The following is a 20,413-nucleotide window of genomic DNA, read 5'->3' as shown; positions in this document are numbered from 1 at the left end:
GACTGGTTGGATACGACTGAATACATTTTTGTTTAAATAAACTGGAATGAGAAAAGCATGCAATGGTGGTCTTATCTCTTTAGTTGTATTCTCTCACCAAATCAATTCCTTTTATCTTCTTCCCACTGTTGCCTCAATTGTTCAGATGCCACTTCCCTCTCTCCAGAATTCATGACCAGTCTGGTAACTGCCCTTCCCCCATTAAACACCACCAATAAGAAGTTCTGCTGTTCTGTATAAATAATGCAGGTTTACTCAGTGTGGAAGTGACTGCTGAACAAAGACCCTGTATGATGGACAGATCATTTAAGCAAAAGCATACAGGAAGTCTACCTCCCAAAGCAACAATGTAGGCCACTTAGTGTGTGTCAGTGTAGGCCACATTATGTTTATTTTCCTTTTTAAAGCAAAGTGCATTTCACAAGGGGACAAAATAACTTGGAAACTATTTTAATTCCATTATAGAAGATAAAAAAAGATCTATGCACCTATGGATGTTAAAATAGAAGTGGAGGAAGGAATTTACCAAGGGACTCTTTCTATAGTGTTGAATGCTGCTTGGTGTAGCCAGGGTTTCCGACCCAGGACACTACGACCCCCAGCTGAGAGGCCCCATTGTCCCGGGCCCCCTTTTCATGGCACAGGCGAAAAGGTAACTGACAGCACAATTGTTTGGCAGGGACTCCCACTGCTTTAAACGCTCGGATGCCCCGGTCACACGTTGTCAATAAAAGCCGTGAGAGGTAACGACTGAAGAAGGGACTTTCAGGAAACTCTCGTCTTAAACCTTTCAAAAAATGGAAAGGCCCCACTGACTTTTCCAGTGTTTCCCCACTCCACCACAGGACCCCACCAGCCTGAAATAACCCCTGAGCCATATTTCAAATCCTGCTTCCTGAACCAACCAATGGAACAAGGAAGTTTTTTTTATGCACCCATCACATTTGTAAAGAATGCAAGGGATGCACAGGGAACAGCTCATGCAGAGGTCTTGATGCTGATGCATTTTCTGAATTTCGTCCCTGCAATGTTGTCCAGAATTTTTTTTTTTTTTTTTACTGAAAGACAAATGCTCCTATTTCAATGAATTTACCATCAATGGAGTTTTTGATGAACCACAAACCTGTCAATCTAGATCAAAATTCAAGCTTCAGCCACACATTAAATGATAAAAATGACAATAATGATAAGATAAAATATTTAAAATTTTTACCCAGCTTGCTAGTTATCAAGCTAGCTAGTTACTTATGATAGAAGTACATCCCTTTTATCTACTCTGTACTTCCTCTTTTATCGTCTTCACCATGAAAAAATGTGGAAAAATATTATTAACTGGCGCATTGAATTGTAAACAAGACCAGGTTAAAACCTAGTATATGGCTGTACCTAACAGTGTTTCCTCTAAGATTTTGGTGTGCGCGTGCCGCCGGCGTCGGAGTGAATATCAATAGGTCATTTAAAAATATGAAAAAAATGACACTTGACTGCAAAACAAAATTGCAAAACATATTTATTGACATCGATTTATTCATACATAATGCTTCTTTGACCCACTACTTACAGAGGGCACTGTATATTAGCATCAGTGGCAAAGTTTGCAGCCTGGCTGAAAACCATGGGTGGAACGTTGTCTTTTCTACCCATTTAGGGTCCCAGCCTGATAGCCTGTGCTTAGTCTTCGTTTTCTCTCCTCTCTCCTCTCCTCCTCCACTCTCCTCACCACTCATCTCTTTCTGCCCTCTCTCCTGCTTCACTCTGCTCTCCTGCTCCACTCGCCTCCACTACTCCTGCCTGTGTACTTGTCTAATAAGGTTACATTTGAGAATGAGTAACGTTAGATAATTCTCTCACATCACAAATATTTGATCACGCAACCAGGAAGAACATTAAAATATTGTAGTAGCCACCACTAACGTTACATATTTTAGAACTAGAAGGAATTTCTTTCCCTTCAAAACTTCGGGGCTTAGCTAAGAACCTTGAGCCCCTCTCTAGCGAAAGTAACGTTAGTGCGAGAGCCCATTATCGCCCACCCTAGGGGCGGGTGTATTGACCACCTGAACCGCTGGTGTATTTACTTCGTAATTTATTAGAGAGAACTAGGCATTGTCACCTATTAAAATGTAAGTCCTGTGAAAATACACATAATAAACTTTCTAAATGTGATAAACCAACTTCATACATATATATTTAGTTATATTAATACAGCCTTATTTACTATATCACCTTTAAGACAAGGAACACGCTCGGAATTATCTCATCGCGACACATTAAACCCAATGGCACAGACAATGCTTCATAATTTCAAACTGCTTTCCTAATGGCTATTTTGTGTCCTGCGACTTGGGTTACAACTGTGAATATGTAACGATTCCTGGACGTGCTGATAGCAACCACCCTTTCTCATATTTACCTCAAATACGCAAGACAGGACACTTATACAGTATGCTAGCACATTTATGTCAAGTTCCATTCATTTATATGGGGTGGTCGATACAGGTCCCCTTAGCAACCAAAAGCTAGCGCTGGGCCACTTCTGACTTATTTGCTGGCACCTTAAAAAAATTGGGAACCTACTGAAAAAAAAAAAACACTGGAGGATAACAAGGACATTTTTTCCTACATAACTAGGTACAGGTTGTTAGTGATATTTTGCCTATTTCATATATAGTTGCACATCTGTTTACGTTACCTAGCTAACATTAGCTGGAACATTATTTCACAATATATTATTAATATTAATAAGAAATAGTTGGCCATGAACATCAATAAAGAATACATTGTGAATGTTTTTTTAAACTGTAAAATCTATCTAACTCAATGTTAGCTAGTTAAATCTACCTTTTTTCTTGTTCTCCGGTAACGTAATCCAATCCGCTGCCCTGTTTGTAACTCTACCTGAGGAGAAAATGTTGTACTCACGCTGTTGTTTATTTGGTTGTCATGACACACGTGATCCGGCCGACCAATGGTGTAACTTCATCACTCAGTCACTCAGTCTCTCAGTCACTCAGTCACAGACATTCGCGTTTGTAGGGCTGGTCCTGCTGTTGCGGTCCAGCCAAAAAAACTCTGTTGTAACCTCAGAGGTGCTAATGGGAATAAAACTGACCCTGTCAAAATCTTCCATAATTATACCTCAGTAAATGGCTGAAAATATATGAGGAGCCTCTTAAAAACTCTTCTAGTTGACCCTGTGTCTATAGCTGTTCAGTTTACTCTTCTGACACTCTCAATGGCAGAGTATTATTTTTTATGTTGACATTTCAAATTTGAGAAAATCTGAACAGAATGAAGGGCTTGGCCCTCTGGCAAAATTTAGATTTACTGATTTATCTTAATTAATTTCATGTCAAAAAGCAATTTTTTCACTGAGAAAAAAGACAAGAATACATTTTACTGTCAAGGTCTCAAGAGAAAATTTTGAAAGTTCTCTGATTAAAAGTAAAACAATTTCAGATAAAGTTAACGATTAACAGACAACTTCAATCACTTCTCAAAATCATTTAATGACAAGAGAAATCAAAACCACGACTCTGATAATCTTGCCTATTTCCTTTGAAACCTACCCCTTGAATTTTTCAAAAACTCATAACATTTAAGGAGAAATTCCCCATGATTAGCATCCCTGAAAACAAATGTGCCTTTTTGTCCCCAAGAATGGTACTAATCAAGAAAATACAGGACAATACACGTATGTGAAAAACAATAGAAATAAAATACCCTGGTCACCTTATAAAGTACTGGCAGTGCCTGATGACTTCAGATAGGTGCCTGAAAATAATATATGATGAAGCTGGAAAGGTGGAGTGGAGGTGGTGGTAATGTTATTCTTTTTATAATGTACAAAGTATGGTCATCTAGTTAAATGTTAATAACATTTGTGGTGGATAGTAAATATATAGCAACCAAAATCTGTGAATGCTGGCAACCGTAATTACTAGCTTCATTTGGTGCTTACTGCAGGATGAACATGATACATATAGCAGGCATCGTCCATTAATTATGGTCCTGCTCCATTTTAGCCTTTGCCCACAGTTGAGCTGCAGTCACTAGACTGTTCACTGGATATGATGGCTTGCACTAGTATTCAAACTTGGGTCTGGGGACCCCCTGTATGTGCTGGTTTTTGTTTCAATCACAATTGCAATCCCATAATTTTAACAAGCTATTCATTTTTCTTAATTAGGTACTTTTCATGTTCAGAGGGATTATTTGACCTGTTAATATACATTATGTCAGGAATAGCTATGCTTGCCACGAAAAATAAAAGTCCAATGTGATGTAATGCATTTAGTCCCTGAGTGATGGTCTGTCTTGTCCTTTGTTTAAATCTGCTGTGGGTTTTTCCTTGGAACTAGTTATGACAGAAGAATTTGAAGGCATGTTGCCGCTATAGGAATTGTGATCATAATTCTATCCATATATGAATGCATACATTGATGCAAGATTGTATCCACTGTATTCAGTCTGGATCCTCTCTTCTTCGTGTCTTACATTTGAATGCAGGTGGTTTATTATAGTGTTTGGTGAGATACCTTTCTGACAAGCTAACAGCCACTACCTATCCCCTCATGACTCATTTGCAATATTGTTGACCTCATGGGTGTGGCATGTTGACTTAAGTGAAACACAGCAAATGATTATTTACATGGTTGTTTTGGTTTTATGAATAAGAGCAATGCATTATATGATAATATCTTTTGGATACATGCAGTTGACTAATGAGGAATTCTAACACGTGCATTGGCATTATACACCATTCAAGACGAACTAGATTTATATTTATCACATTTTAAAAAATAAATGGGCAGATGAAAACTAGAAAAAAATCATATTGTTTGACAATATAACAATGGATTTTCTGGATTGTGCAGAACATACATTTACTTTAGTCTCAAAGCATATTGTTTACATAATTACAATTTTCCACATTTGTGGGTTTGACATATCACAATGACCCTGAGCACCAAACCACCAATTGAACAAATTATTGATTCTCTCATTACTTTGACTGATGCATAGCAAGTGTCCCATCTTATTGGTCCACAAATATGCTATAGATTTTGCTGTTCCAAGGAACAACATCGGCCAACCTTTCCTTTACAGCCTGCTATTTGACTCTTTGCTCATTGTAATTCCAAAATGTACAATTAATCAAAATTAAGTGCGATCATTCTGGCGCATGCCATCTAAGCAGTTATTTTACAGGTGCTGTAAAGTTGCAATGAAAATCGCCGAACTGACAAGTGAATACTCTTACTTAATTATTGTGCATTGTTTCCAGTTCACAATATTTGTAACTGCCATAAAAACCTAATTCCAAAAATTATTTCTGGATGATCAGATACACTATTTTTGGCTGGACCACAACAGTGGGGCCAGCCCTACAAACGCGAATGTCTGTGACTGAGTGACTGAGTGAGTGATGAAGTTACACCATTGGTCGGCCGGATCACGTGGCCAGATCACGTGTGTTAGGTCCAGCCATATACTAGGTTTTGACCTGGTCTTGTTTTGTTTAGGAAACACTCCATATATAGTCATCATTACTTTTGCATCAAATTCATTGGTTTATAAAAATAAAGTTAATAACATAATTCTTATTAAACATTAATTTACAAAGACTATATTGGAATGATGAATCACCTTTCATTTAATAAAAATGTAATCACCACAGGGTTTCCCGATCGCATTGACAACATAGAACCAGGGTTAACCAGAGGTAACCAGAGGTAAGCGGCAGTGTGAAAAACTATCAATCACTAACAGGGGGTTCAATTGTGTTTGTAAGGCACCACCTGGGTTAGGAAGATATGAAACAGTGTCATGACTATCAACCACCATCATGTGTGGAGTGGAGTACTATGTGATGTTCTCACATGTTAAGGGGTGCACTCAATGTAAAAGATTGTTATAACACTGCCTAATTACTGTTACAAGTTATATGGAATCATTCATGTTGCTCAAAATGTGATTTTCAATATTTCTGACCACCTCACCTCTTCGCTTGACATTTTGCTTGTATTGCTCAAGGGTGTGTCCTCAATGATGGTGTGGGTGGGGTTGAGGACGGAGGAGGAGACAAACACAGTCTAGAAGAGCTGCAAAGAACCTGCATAGTATACCTTTAAAAATAAATTGATTGTGCTCTTATTTCAGCCCTTTGGATTAAAGCAGCAGAACAACAATTTCAAGAACTCAGAAACATAAAGATATCTTGACATTTTTGTGTAAAGGGCTATTGAAATCATTTGTTTCTGACAAGTTTTGTCCTCCACTTTATTTTACTCTTTTTTTGTATCAGATCTGTGACCATACAATTCACTTACAGAACACCAACGTTTAGCTAGTAAGCTTTTAAAGTTGGAAGTAGATAATAAGCCACAGATTGTGCAGTATAAGTCAGATACAGTACAGCTGGCAGCATAGCCATTGGTTTTGGTCACACTCCTGCATATGCATATTCAAAAAATGTCTGAACGAGCCTGAGAAATATGATTAAATTGTGATTCAGTATAATACTTTTAATCAGTATGCAAGCTTTTTCTTGTTTTAATGCACAGTTGATGGAGACAGCTGTCACATACACTTTTTTTTATTACAAAATAAAAATCCAAGCAGCAAATGTTGTCGTTTCTCTGCCACCGTAGCCTAATCACATATGCAGCCCAATCATTCATCTTGTACCAAATTTGTCTGCAGTGCATGCGAAAACATCTTTAAAAAAATTGTTTCGACATACTGCTGAGAACTCACAATGATGTGAATGACAATCATAGTATTCTTTTTGTAGCATCCGGTATCGCCCTTTGTACTTTGTTCTTCAAGGTTTGATTTTTTTTTTCTCTCTCTCTGTGTTATCATCTAACAGCACAATCAAGTATACGTTTCACTTTTCGGCCAACTGTTTGTCAAATCTTCACAGAATTTTAGAATGACCCCGCAGTTCAGAGCAGTTGCTGGCACAGAACAGTGTGAATGCAAAGTCCTGTGGAGCCAATGAGCTGGGACCGGATACGATATATCCTCTGGGACAACAACTTCTCTGTTCCCCCTCACTTCCACATGACGCCATTTACTGCATAAACCCGACCTCCTCCGGAAAGAAGAAAAAAATAAGACGAGAAAAAACTTGAAAGCACCTCAGTGTGCAAAGCAGCCAAACATTCAATAACCACAACGTCGGTTCTTGAGAACAATCCATCACGCATGCCACTGTGCGCGTTTCAATATCGATGAGCGATTTTGTAGATTTAGCTACATTTCACATCGAGTTTGCTAACGCTTCGCTTGCGGAATATATTTAGCTAACATTCGCTAGGTACTTTTATAGCAGAAAGTAGATAACGAGCTAGCTAACTAGCTAGCTAATGGCTTTATTCTCTGCTGCTGTGTACGTCCACGTGTTCACTTGAAAGGAATACGTTTGAAAATATTTTTCATGCAAAAAGTGGATCGGCACTAATTACTGGAAGAAAATTATTCAGCTGCATTTTGCGGAGGAGCTGCCAGTTTCTTCATTAAGTTGTTTTTAAGGCAAAGATCCCGTTTTTGGAGTTACCTTGTTAGCAACTTCTACTCAAAACAAAAAGGAGGGTGGCAGCAGTGTGAGCACGGTAAGTGTTTAAAAAGTAAACTGTGTAACTACAGTAAAGCATCAGCCTTTTGCAGGATGACTTTGGGAAACCTTTAGTGGCCAACCGAACTAGCTAGCATGTAATACTATCAGCTAGCTTTGTGAATTCTGCCCGTGTGTTCGAAGCGTTCGGATTCGGCAGCAGTGACTAGGCGATCTCTGTGTGTAACTAACATGGGCTCACTGCGCGCCATTTGAGCTATTCTGTAACGTTAGCTTTACAGATGACTTAAGTGCTGACGTTACGGTGTTGTGCATTTAGTATGCAGTTTGTTATAACTGTATAATGTTCGATTATGCGTGCTGTGGAGTTTTGGCTATCTTATATATGTTCATTTAAATATTAATACTTAGTGAGCTATTACCGACATTTTGGTTGGCAAGATACAATAACTTTATTTCGCTAATGTTCGATAAACATGAAAACATTGGAACTAGCTAGCTATCCAACAAAATAATTATATCTATTTAATGTTGACTTTTTAAAGTCTCGTTTAACTGGGTCTAGGGTGTAGCTATCTAGTTATGTAATATTCGCTAGATGTAGTGTAAACATTAGTGTAAATAAGTCAATGGCTAGCAATTGTTAATTCAACTGAACCAGTACATTACACGCGCTTGTTAAAGTCATTTTTGCCCTTGTCGAATGCATTGCTTAGCTAGCTAGATAATATAATTAGCCAAGGTAGCTAACGGTGATGATGGTACAATTTCCATTTTCCGGTTAAGGTTATTTTAAGATGCAGTGCACGCTGTTTGCGGTTTTGTTGACACAAATTGGTTTCGGAAACTTTTTACTTGTTATCAGGGCTAGCTATTTGTCTGTCAAAAGCCCCACCCCAATGACAACCTTAACTTACTTCGAATAGTCACACAATCATAACGCGCACACAATGACCTTTGCTTCGCCTCTTTACATTTTATGAATTTACATAGTTTTGTTTCATCACATTAACAGTTTAGTCTAACTGTATCGTTTGTGTGAATGTGAATGCTAAACGGTGTCACTTGAATCTTGCATCCTTTTCTGGTGCGATTTATAACTTCACTTTTTCGTGGTGGCCAGACAACCGACCACACAGGGGGTTTGCTTTCTGTTGTCAGAAATTTGCACAAACCTACATGCAACTCATGAGAAACTTTTGTGAAACTTACTGAGTAGACTCATACTATTTAAACATATTTAATAACTTTGGTTCTCTCAGTTTCAAATAACAGCTTACTTGATTTGATTCTGTAGACAATGATCTAGGATTGACTAGGATATTGCATGAAATTAAGGTTTTCTCATCAAAATCTTTCAAAATAAATAATGGATCTCGTTTCTGAGTATATGCAATTGTGTTTTCACTTTTGAGATTCTAATTAAGCCATACTTTGTACTCCCCTTGCTTAATAGCTTCACGGGTCCTTTTAAATGCACAGGTCTATTGTAAGCCATTTGTTATGTAAAATCTATCTTTAGCATTATAATACATGTTTTAGTGTCCCCTCTAGCAATATACTATCAAGTGTGTCGATTTATAGCCAGAAACACTCAGTTTGCATAGGCCTAATTGTGTAGCCCACATGTCAGATTGCTGCATTCATATTTTGGATGTCACAGCTGTAATTTATTACATATTATTTTTATATGTTCAGTTATGCAAAGTTCAGTTTACATTCAGGTCACTTTGATCTTATATTGGGTTTCCTCAAATGTTGATACCAACTGAATTTTATCAGTTAGGCTTATTGAATATATTGGCTGTGAGTCCTTCTGCAAAATGATAATATGTGAAATTCTTTAGAACTACCCCATCGCTTACTTGTTTATACAACTATGGGTGTGTTCTTATGAGGTGAAAACATGAAGTCCATAGTGCTGGGCCACAGTTAAGAGAAAAAATCTGCAAGTACAACACAGCCCTTCATTCATTTTTAGATTATACTGGTAAAACTTGTTCATGTTTGACAAAACGAGGGGGGAAATACAGCACCTTCATGATCTTGCTATCTATTGTTGTCTTAAAGTGAGCTATGGACCCATTCATAATGGCAACATCCTGTTTTCTCATTTAGGAGTGTACAGCAGAGTAGCTGACAAGGATTTGAAGGAGTTTTCTTGCATTCTCATTATACCAATTGGATGCAAATAAGTGGTGGCAGATTTGGCTCTATCAATTACGTCAATCTTAATATGTGAGATTATTATTTCGGCCCAAGCTTATACTTGACTTGCTGGTTTCATCTCTTACAGGACTTCAGATGTGTTCAATGCCTGCAGGAGAGATCCCTCTTCAGATTAAACATGGAGACAAGAACTCAGAATGGCAATGGGTCTCCTGGCTTGCTGCACGCTCTCCATGACAGCGGGAGGCAGCATGTTGGGGATTCCGATCCCAGGGAGGCCTTGAGCCAGCAGGTCCAGGTGCTCTCGCTGGATCAGATTCGGATAATCAGGAGTACCAATCAGTACACAGAAGGACCTATGGTGGCGCACAGACCGGGGAGTAAACAGGTCGGCACTTTGTCGACCTCCCAGCAGAAAATGGAGCCAGCTGAGGACCTGTTGATCGAGCAGGAGCAGCAGAGGTCCGTTCCGAGAGGGCACAGCCACCAGCACCACCAGCACGTGCACACTTCTCCCACCGCTTTCACCAGGTCGGTGAGTACAGCGAGCGCCGGCTCCCGGAGTAGCACGCGGATGAGCACCAGCAGCACGTCTTCCGAGCACAGGCTCCTGGAGAGCTCCCACTCTGAGCGGATTATCAGGACGCAGCCCAAGCTCTCGGAAGTCGCGGTGGAGAAGCTGAAGGCCTCCGTGGAGGAGGAGTCGGGAAAGCACGCATACCGCTGCGAGGAGTGCGGGAAGTGCAAGTGCGAGGAGTGCACGTGCCCTCGGACCCTGCCCTCGTGCTGGTTCTGTGCCCGGCGCTGCGTCTGCTCGGCGCAGAACGTCCTGGACTACAGCACGTGCGTCTGCTGCGTCAAGTGCCTTTTCTACCACTGCTCGAGCGACGACGAGGACGTCTGCACGGACAAGCCCTGCTCCTGCAGCCAGTCCCACTGCTGCGTGCGCTGGTCTGCCATGGGCGTCCTGTCCGTCTTTATGCCTTGCTTGCTGTGTTACCTTCCAGCAAAGGGGTGCCTCAGCCTGACCCAGTGCTGCTACGACCGTGCCAGGCGACCAGGCTGTAGGTGCAAAAACACCAACATTGTCCACTGCAAAAATGCTGAAAAGCTAACGTAAGGCGAGCACCTTAAATCCGAATAGGATTTCATCATCAGCGGCAACGGTTATTAACTTTAGTTCTGGCACTGTAGTACAAGGTGGGATGGGAGTGTACATAGCTGTTTGTTTGGAGTGGTTCACGTTGTTTTTTTTTTTTTTCCAGCTACAATTTTTTAACAAGGGAGGTTTGTGGAGAAGTCATTTTCTGACACAGATTCAGAATGTTAATCGTACAGACTATTAATACAACTGATAAGCTACAGCTACAAACTTTCCTTACCAACTGTTTGTGAGTAGTATTTCCAGAATATGTAAATTAGCTGACTTTTTGCCAGAGAAGTTTTATTTTTGTATATATACATTACAACTGTGAAACATTGTGCCAACCCAGAGGCAACTTGATTGAAAAAGTGTGTGTGTGTGTGTGTATATATGTATGCATTTATGTACACACATACTAATGTTGTACATTCATTTGAATGTATATCAGTCAGGTAGACTACCTTGCATGAAACTTATCCCCTCAAATATACATGCAAATTGTACAGTGAGCCTAAGAAAGTCTATTTTCTAAATTTTCAGCATATTGTCTAGTGTAAAGTATATTTATTTGAAGTTTTATTATTTTATAAAAAAAAATATATTTATTTTGAGAGACATCTAAAACTTTGCCCTGTTTTAAAGTATACTTTTGTGGTTGCTGAAAATGAGGGTGACAAGGGTGTCAGGCCTGATGCTTATGTTCACTATAAAATAGAAAATATATTAATGTTTGAAAGTAGACTGTGTATTTTGTCTCAATTCCTGTGTGCAACATTTTGAATGTCCTTGTGAGTATGCTTCGGTGCTTGACAATGACCTGTGTGAGAGAAGTTGATCTTAATCAGTACTGAGAGATAAGTGAATAATTTTTCCAGGCTTGAAAGGTTAGAATCAGGTAACACCAGTACGCATTACTTCAGGAGAAAAATTACGAAATGACTTTGGGAAGTAAAAGTCGGACGGAGGACGGAGTGTGGCGCAGTGGGTAAGGAACTGCGCTTGTAACCGAAAGGTCGCAGGTTCGAATCCCGGGTAAGGACACTGCCGTTGTACCCTTGAGCAAGGTACTTAACCTGCATTGCTTCAGTATATATCCAGCTGTATAAATGGATACAATGTAAAGTGCTAAGTAAAAGTTGTGTAAGTCGCTCTGGATAAGAGCGTCTGCTAAATGCCTGTAATGTAATGTAATGTAATGTAAAAAAGGAAGTAACACATCTTTATAGAGAGAGGGAGAGAAATAAGACTTGGCTAACTACCTTTCTAACTAGTTTCAATTGCTGAAATCCTCATGTTGTTTCCAAGTGTGCATCTGGAAGTTATAAAGAAGCCAAATCATTTTGCAGGCATTCTTTAGTCGGACTAGCTGTAGGGCAACATACACAGTCCCCGCTTTGTTGCTTGTTCTGGTTTTAGTTTCTCCACCAGATGTTTAGTGTGCACAAAGCCATATGGAATACGACCTGGAGCCCATGGGAGAAAACATTGCATCAGTCAAATAAGCTTAAATGATTACAAATACAGTTTGGACAACTATAAAAGGTATTCTTCACAGTATACTTTTAGATATTGTTTGTAGTGATGATTTACTAAACCTATGAATGGATATATGTTTTTCAGTACTAAACTGAAAGTGCACATTAACTGGATAGATTGGATATTTTGTAATTACCATGAAAGAAAATGACAATCTGTATTGTGTAATCAAGAAAATATGTTTAGAACATTGGAAAGTAGTCAAGTCTTTAAAAATTCAGAATGGCTAAAGAGGGAAAACTGAATAAGACAATTATCCTGCTTACCTGGTCCTCCAATAACTTCTAACTAAATTTGAGTTGGGCATGTTCTCAAAATAGATTGCACAAATGAAAAAAAAAAAAAAAAAAAAGTTGCATACCTTTGATTTTCTTTCCTTTCATACCTCCAAGGGGAACATTTGCTGTGGTTCAAGCATTTAAGTGAGTGAATTGCTTGCTGTCATCAGGTGAAGCATTAATCATTGCTGTAGGCTGTACTTTTTTGTGTGGTTTCCCTCAGTTACTCATGTTGTGGAAACTTTCCATGGGAAATGTTGCTTAAAAATGCAAACACAATTCTTCTTTGGTAAAAGAAATACACAAGTCCTTTTTGCATAACTGAACTTATAAACATTACACAACTTACAAATTGCACACACATGTAGTTTCTTAAAAGCAATGATTTCAATCAGTTCTATGTCTGATGCAATGAGAAGGTTGACCAAAGGACAGAAGACAAATACAAGGATACAATTGACAAGAGGAGCCCAAGTCTCTGAAATTGATAAGTTATATTTGTTAAAAAAGCACATTTATTTTGGTAAATAAAACACTATATCAATGTGTATGATAACTGTGTGTGTGTGCGCACATTTAAAATTGGGCCAGTTTTCATGAGGATACATAATTTGCCTTCATCTAAATACCCTGTCTAAAAGAAGCTATACATTCTTATCTGTTCATGCAACTCTAGCAGTGTAATCACCTGTTTTTGCTTAAAAACATAATTTTTCTGACTAAATGAATGGCAAGGGTGTACCCACATGGGCATTAAACAAGTCTACATGAATGGTGCACTTTTCCGCACATCAGAAATGGCAGACCTTTTCCCTTGTTCAGTTTTGGGAGTTTGGACATTGCATGCCAATGATTGAACTTAATGTAATTCAGTTACACTAGGAGTCACGTGAATAAGTTGTGTTTTACTTTGAATAATCAGGCCTTATTACCCACGAGTCATACTTTGTTGATACTAATACAAATGGATATACTCAATATATGTGCCTCTTCCACTGGCCTCACTTATTTCTAAATCCATTTTCATGTTATTTTCCGTAATATTACACTATGCTGCAATGTTTTAAAATGCACATTTAGAACAACTGACTTAATTGCAGCTTACATCTCATAGGGTCCCTTTTTTTGCCTTTTTATTCGTGGAAACAAGAGCCTACAAATGTTAATCATTAAAGGCATTATTTTTTTCCTTCAGTTATAAAACTTCCTTTCCCTTATTGTTTTTAATGGTGAGTGCTAGAAGAGGTGGGGGTTGGTGGCACACATGCCTGCGAAGGCAAAGGGTTAAAGACGTCACTTTAAATGACAAAAGGCTAACAGTTTACCCCACATTCAGGTCCTTACGTATTCATCCCGTTTTCTATGGACTTGGCTGTTTCAGCTTTCTAAGCCCTTCAACTACCTGCCACTGCTTGGTATTCTTGGAGGGGGCTTTGGGTTGGTGTGTGTTTTGTATTTGTGTGCTAATGGGGATGAGCCAGCCTTAGAATAGTACAGGAATCTTAGCTCGGAGAGAGAAGGCTTCCAGCCGTAAATGTGTTGTTAATGTGCCTCCAGCACAAAAGGAAGGCAGATTATTGGGGGGAAAAATGACACCCCTTTGAAAAGCTGCCACGGCAAATGCTCATGTCGGTGCAAGCAGAGTTCATCGGGAATTAGAGGGGCATAAACAACTATAAACGAACGCAATGCTGAGAAACAGAAATAGGCCTGACGTGAGAAAAAAAGATGCAATGTGGGAGTGAAACCGACGCAAGATTGGCCCTGAAAACATGTGCTCTTACAAGTCACAGACACAGGAAGTTAGGAAGTTGTTAAAAAACAGGTTGCAGTAAAAACTGACAAAAAAAAAAACCAGAAGACACGTTGCCTCTGGCTATGTGCTATGAAAAGGTTACAGAGCTCGAAAGGAGTCTACAAGACAGATGCTTGGGGGGTGTTTTGTGGGTGCGAACTGCACCTCCCTTATTCTTTGTCAATCGGTTGTACAGAATGGACATGGCTTTTTTATGGCAAGCTTACAGTGCAACGGTGATCATGGGTGTGGTGATGGGAATTTAAAAAAGAATGAGCTATCCACTATCCGTAATAATACGAGTGATCTAAAGTCTATGGTTTGAGAGGGAGTGGTTAATGTTGAACACAATACAGTGCAATAAATAGTCTGTCCTCATGGTCATCTTTCAGTTGGCAGTATCTAAGAAAGTTGTTACATTCACATGGATTGCATGTTATGAGTATGTAAGACGTTTTCAGGTAAAATCATTTTTACCAGGATTACATTCCCAAGTAGCTTGGGAAATCTTCATATGACTTTCATTTTTATTTTTTACAATTGGGTAGAAAGCATTTTAATACACAGAGCACACTGCCCTATGAGTCCATTTGTATGATGTTGCTGTTATTTTAAGCAAACATCATCTCTCTTATTCATGGAACAAGTACAGATCAACATCTCTGTTATGATTAATCTTTGAAAGTACACTCATAGTAAAATATTTAAAATGTAATTTTCTCACTAAAAACAAGCTTTTTTTTTTTTACTTAAAACAAAATGGCTGCATTTATTAGTTTTTAAATATCAGAGAAGTTGTCAAACCCCCAACCACCCGCCACCCCCACCCCATTCCCAAACACACAAATCCCTGCAGATACACACACACGGAACAAAAAGAATTCCTCGGTGCAATGACTTGGCAGTGGGGCAATTGGAAATGCCCTAGAATGGCTCTTTGTTGATTTTAGTCGGCACTGCAGTCCAGCGTTGCTGTGAAGCAGAGAGCTATTGAATCTGTTCACTAATGCAGAACACTCGACAGGAAGGAAGGAAGGAAGAGGCCATTCTTTATGGTCCTATTGTCTGACCACTGGGCTTAAGCAATCAAACAGCTATGCAGTCCGGGTTGAGGTACTCATACACCAGCCTGTTGTGGTGGATTATGTGTGTCCAACTGGTCTTTTACATAAAGGAATCAGCAGAACAAATGGTTATTATTTTTAAATACCAATTTCAAGCTCCATTTTGGTAAATATATTTAGACATATTCCTGAAATAACATGCAAAATAAATTAAGCTGATTTCTAGTGCTGTAAACTATGTTCATAATGTTGTTTTTGAAGTGTTGTAGCCTGCTAAGGAAAACCCTTGAACTGTGTATCCTTAAGCCACCATCTATAAAAACACTGCTTCTTTATTTTATAACTTCTGTTTTAACATTGTTTCACAGTCTATCCTAATAGATTTCTAGAGAGAAAAATCCCAAATACTTTGCCCTAAAAGAGCTCTCAGTAACTGCACCATTCTTTTCTTTATCTGTATGTGTATGACTGATAGTCTCTGTTCATAATCAAGTTATGAATCATATTGGGGGGGGGAGGGGGGGATCTGTACAATTCAGTATGGTATTCATTGTGACTTAATTAAACAAGATGGATATTAAATCTTAATGTTGGGGGTATATTCACGATTCAGTTATTAACTGTTCCTATTATTTAAGGGTCAATGAAGCTGTTATTAATGTGAAGACAGAGCAATGATTTTACTTGCTTGTGGTGTGCAAGCAAATGAAAAATAAGAAAAATAGGAACATACAAATACAAATATCAATCATCACATTCCATTTTTGGAAAATTAAAAAAAAAAAAAACACTTGCTAATATTCAGCTATACTGTGAGCAAGCTGTACTGTTTTGTATATGTGCTGAAACCTTAATAAATATTGTGGTTATTAGTAAGCAAGATAATACTTAGTCATGGCACAAGCAGTACTATATCTGCATACTCTCAATATTGCAAGTGTGCAAGCTAACTAATAGGCAAGAGCTGATCAAAACTGACATGGTAACTATGTCTCTCAAAAATGGTGAGCCATTTGACATAAATGCTTTGTGAATTTGTGCTAATGCGTTATATATGACCTACACAACAACATAGTGGAAAAGTCTAAACTTATGAATTGCACAATATCAGCCTTGTTTTTCATATTTTCAATCTTACCACTTTGCAAAAGTAGCAGTGTTAAACAGCAGGATAATGAAAATTAAAATTGTAGGAATTGTAGTACTAGGTGTTTGGTATAAATATAAAACCACAAGTGCATGCATTTATATATATTTTTAAATGTAGTAGCCATGTGAACAAAAGTGATTTCTAGTCCTATCTATTATCTGGCCTTTTGGCAGTGGAGACTTATAGAGTAAAGCTCATGGAGTCAACCTTATTGAAGAAACCTTATTGTAATTAATTGACGGTTCATCATAATCCTGATTTAAGATCATTTAAGGCAGTGCTTGTGCAGGTTGACCTGTAAAAGGCTCAAACCATTTCCATTTACCAGGAAGTGATGCACATGTAGCTAGAATGCCAAGACAGATTTAGTATAATGGCGTATTATAAAAGCGATTTTTAGATCTGCAGTCAAAGTGTATAATGGATCCTTGATGAGATGTGGTCACTATGGTTTCCTGACTGCTGTGCCCAGATTATTTACACTGCAACATAAAACACATTACTTCATTTTGCATTTGAGTCCAGTTTTTGTAGCAAAAAACAGCCATTGTAACCGCATTTCAATTGCAAGCAAAAAGGAGGTTGTATTCCTCTTTATGAAGAAAGCACAGAAAAGCACACAGGATGTGGCCTCATGCTACTCATCGGTGTGAAAAGTGATGCCATGACAACACTTCAAACAGCATTCTCTAGTCTCCTTTCATTTCACAGAACACACGACAATTCCAGTACAGAAGGCCTAGGTATAGCTGGCCACAGAGACGTGGTACGACAAGAAACTATTTCCTGTTTGACTTACAACCCTACCCCCTGCCTTTTCTTTCTTTGTGTCACACACTACTTAATACATTATAGCTTAATACATATATTAATGCAATATTTCATTAAGTATAGCCTAATATTATTTCAAAGATGGACATAGTAGAAACTACAAGAAAAAACAAATCTATTCCATCGCACTAAAAGTGAAGAATTTGAAGGATGTTATATAGACCAAATATGTAGCACGCTATATATAGCAATGGATTGATATTTTTTGTTTGGCAAAGAATTTTAAACAATAAATTGTTGAAACATATTTAATCTACTTAGCATATACAAATATATATATATATATATAGCTTTGTCATTTTACTAGTTTTTTGTGTTCATTTATATAAGGCTTATGTAATTGAGATAAAAAAAACTAACACAAAACTTGACAAATCTATTTTCCCATGACTATTCCTGATGCAAAACCAAATGAATAAATAAATAAATAAATTAATTAAAGCCGCAAGCGGCATCGGGAGGGGTCCAAGCATTGGCACTATCGCGCCCCCTATGGAGCGATTTTAAAATGGTTTTGTCCTCATGATCATATACCTTCACCGGACATATCTACTGAATATCATGATGTTTGTACAAAATATTGATGACTTATGGCTAATTTTGTGCTAAGAGACGCTATCGGATTACTTAGTTGTGTCGCCATGGATGTGTCCTGGCCATTTGCTGTAAAGGCCTTTACTACGTCGTAACACTTAGATGGCATATCGTAACACTTAGATGGCCCGGCGTGTATGTAGAGTTGCAGCGCTTCCGCAATTAAAAAAGGCGTGATACTAGTGTTGTCACGTATCACGATACCAAACAGGGTTTCCCCAAGATAAGTTGTTAGGCCTGGTGGCAAGTATTATTTGACGGGGGCTGGCGGCCCGGCACGGGCCCAAGCGTTAATTTCTACTTGTTTAACGCGACTTTTGAAAGGTTAGCTAGCGTTGTCGTAAAATTTAGTGTTAACACATTACTACGGTTGCGGGTCAGGCACTCTTCACGGTAAGAAGAAATTTTAGGAAAGTGCTGTGACGGAAACAGCGATAGATTTACCCACGAGCCACATCTGTCCAAAATGTAAACAGGTAAGGCAGACTTTCCGGAAATACATTTTTCGATTGTCCTCTCTACTATCAGATATCATAGTTCATTTGTTGACAACTATACAGTGTTTTAAATACTTTGTTTTAAATACCATTTTAAATACTGTGTTTTAAATAGCTACTGCTTTTCAAATTTGATGTCTTAAATTGTCTATTTAATTACATTTCTTTTCCTTTCTTTCTTTCTTTCTTTCCTTTTTCTTTAATGCATCTCTGTTCTGCATTATTTGTAAAGTGTATTGGGACCATGCTGCATGGTGATTCTGCACTTTAATTAAAAATTGATTGATTGATTGATTGATAGCTAGCTAACATTGACATTAGCTGACATATTGATAGGATTACCGTTACCGTTCTTTCCAACCGCTGTGAGTCACTGACTTTAGCTGACGTTGTCATAGAATTTTTCCCGACTGTGAGAACTCTTCACGGTAAGAATAAATTTTAGGATAGCACTTCCGATATTGGGTGGGACAAATGCAACTGTTTCCATTATTGCGGGGAACACGTCCCACCCGGTTCCTAAGCCAATGTGCTAATTACATTGAATCGCGAGAACCAACCACTTTATCATGTTTTATAACAGTTAATATTTTTCATTCATCATGATGATATGATTATTTGGGGGGGTTGTATTGGCCGGTTTTGATTATTGGGGGGGTTACAACCCCCCTAACCCCCCCCTGTAGCTTACGCTCATGCATATTTTAAAATGTTGCCCCGTTTATTTTGTTACTCAGTGAGCAGCGTTTTCACAACCGTATTGGCATATCTTAGGGCTATTGTCGGGTTTATCTTGTTGCTATGACGGAATAAGATTTTTGAGTGGTGAAAGAATATTTTTATGAATGTCCAGATAGTTTAATATTGTCCATTATGAAGTTCAGACCCTCCCCTCACTGATAAAAACTAGACACGACGGTGTCGGATTACTTAGTTGCGTCGCCATGGATGTCTTCTAGCCCCTTCCGTAAAGTTTACTAGATGTCGTAACACTTTAGATGTGGAGCTACAGCTCTTCCACACAGCAGCTAATAAAAAAGTCCAAATGGCTGGCAAACAATATGGCGGACATAGGTGGTCCCAATAGCAAAGTTGTACATGCATACGTCAATGAGGTTTTGTGTTGATCTGACTTATGGTGTGGGAGTTATGGCCTTTTAAAGTATGACCCTTTGTTATAGCGCCACCATCTGGCTGACATAGGTGATTTGTAGTGCCTTAGTAGTGGGGGGCCATAGGAACCCACCTGCCAAATTTGGTTGCTCTAGGACTTATGGTTGCTGAGCCTCAGACACTTTTAGCGGAGAAAAAAAAAAAAATAAATAATAATAATAATAATAATAATAATCCTAACAGATGCAATAGGGTTCCACCAGCTTCGCTGCTTGGACCCCTAATAAATAAATTCTAGCCAGTACATACTGTATACAATAGTTACCTCTCAGTACCCATTTAACAAAGCAAGCATGATTTGTTGTATTAAATGCATCTTTATGCAAAGGTGAATTTCAGGACAACTGAAATGAGAGAGAGGTCTTAAACTTACATAACAGGCCTCACTTTGTACATCTCAGAAACACCTCCAAATGAACAATCTGCCTGGGGGTAATGCTGTCAGAGCTATGGAAGGCAGTGGCCTTGTTCCTCGCCTAATTGAGTGAGAGGCCAAATGGCCTAATTAGTGAGTGGAAGGGGAGGTATTTACTAGAGCAAGAAATTTTGCCGACTGTATATGACTGATCTCATAATTAAAACGTTCATGGATGTGTCTGG

The 20,413-nt window shown here is 38.6% G+C and overlaps 1 protein-coding gene across 1 annotated transcript; it reads left to right on the top strand.

Moving 5' to 3' along the window:
* Positions 1 to 6,868: 6,868 nt before the first annotated feature.
* Positions 6,869 to 11,634, top strand: spry2 (sprouty RTK signaling antagonist 2). Its single transcript, XM_064327921.1, has 2 exons — positions 6,869 to 7,619; positions 9,879 to 11,634. Exon 2 carries the CDS (start codon positions 9,930 to 9,932, stop codon positions 10,869 to 10,871), a length of 942 nt encoding a protein of 313 aa, XP_064183991.1. The 5' UTR covers positions 6,869 to 7,619; positions 9,879 to 9,929; the 3' UTR covers positions 10,872 to 11,634.
* The last annotated feature ends 8,779 nt before the right edge of the window (positions 11,635 to 20,413 follow it).

The sequence above is a fragment of the Anguilla rostrata genome, chromosome 3, assembly GCF_018555375.3.
Source record: "Anguilla rostrata isolate EN2019 chromosome 3, ASM1855537v3, whole genome shotgun sequence".
In the NCBI taxonomy this organism is placed as follows: Eukaryota; Metazoa; Chordata; class Actinopteri; order Anguilliformes; family Anguillidae; genus Anguilla; species Anguilla rostrata.
Note: the sequence above shows the minus strand (reverse complement) of the source record. Positions and strands in the feature narration are given on the sequence as shown.

Excerpts from the sequence above, each read along its gene's own strand:
- spry2 (XM_064327921.1), top strand. The coding sequence starts at position 9,930 with ATGGAGACAAGAACTCAGAATGGCAATGGGTCTCCTGGCTTGCTGCAC.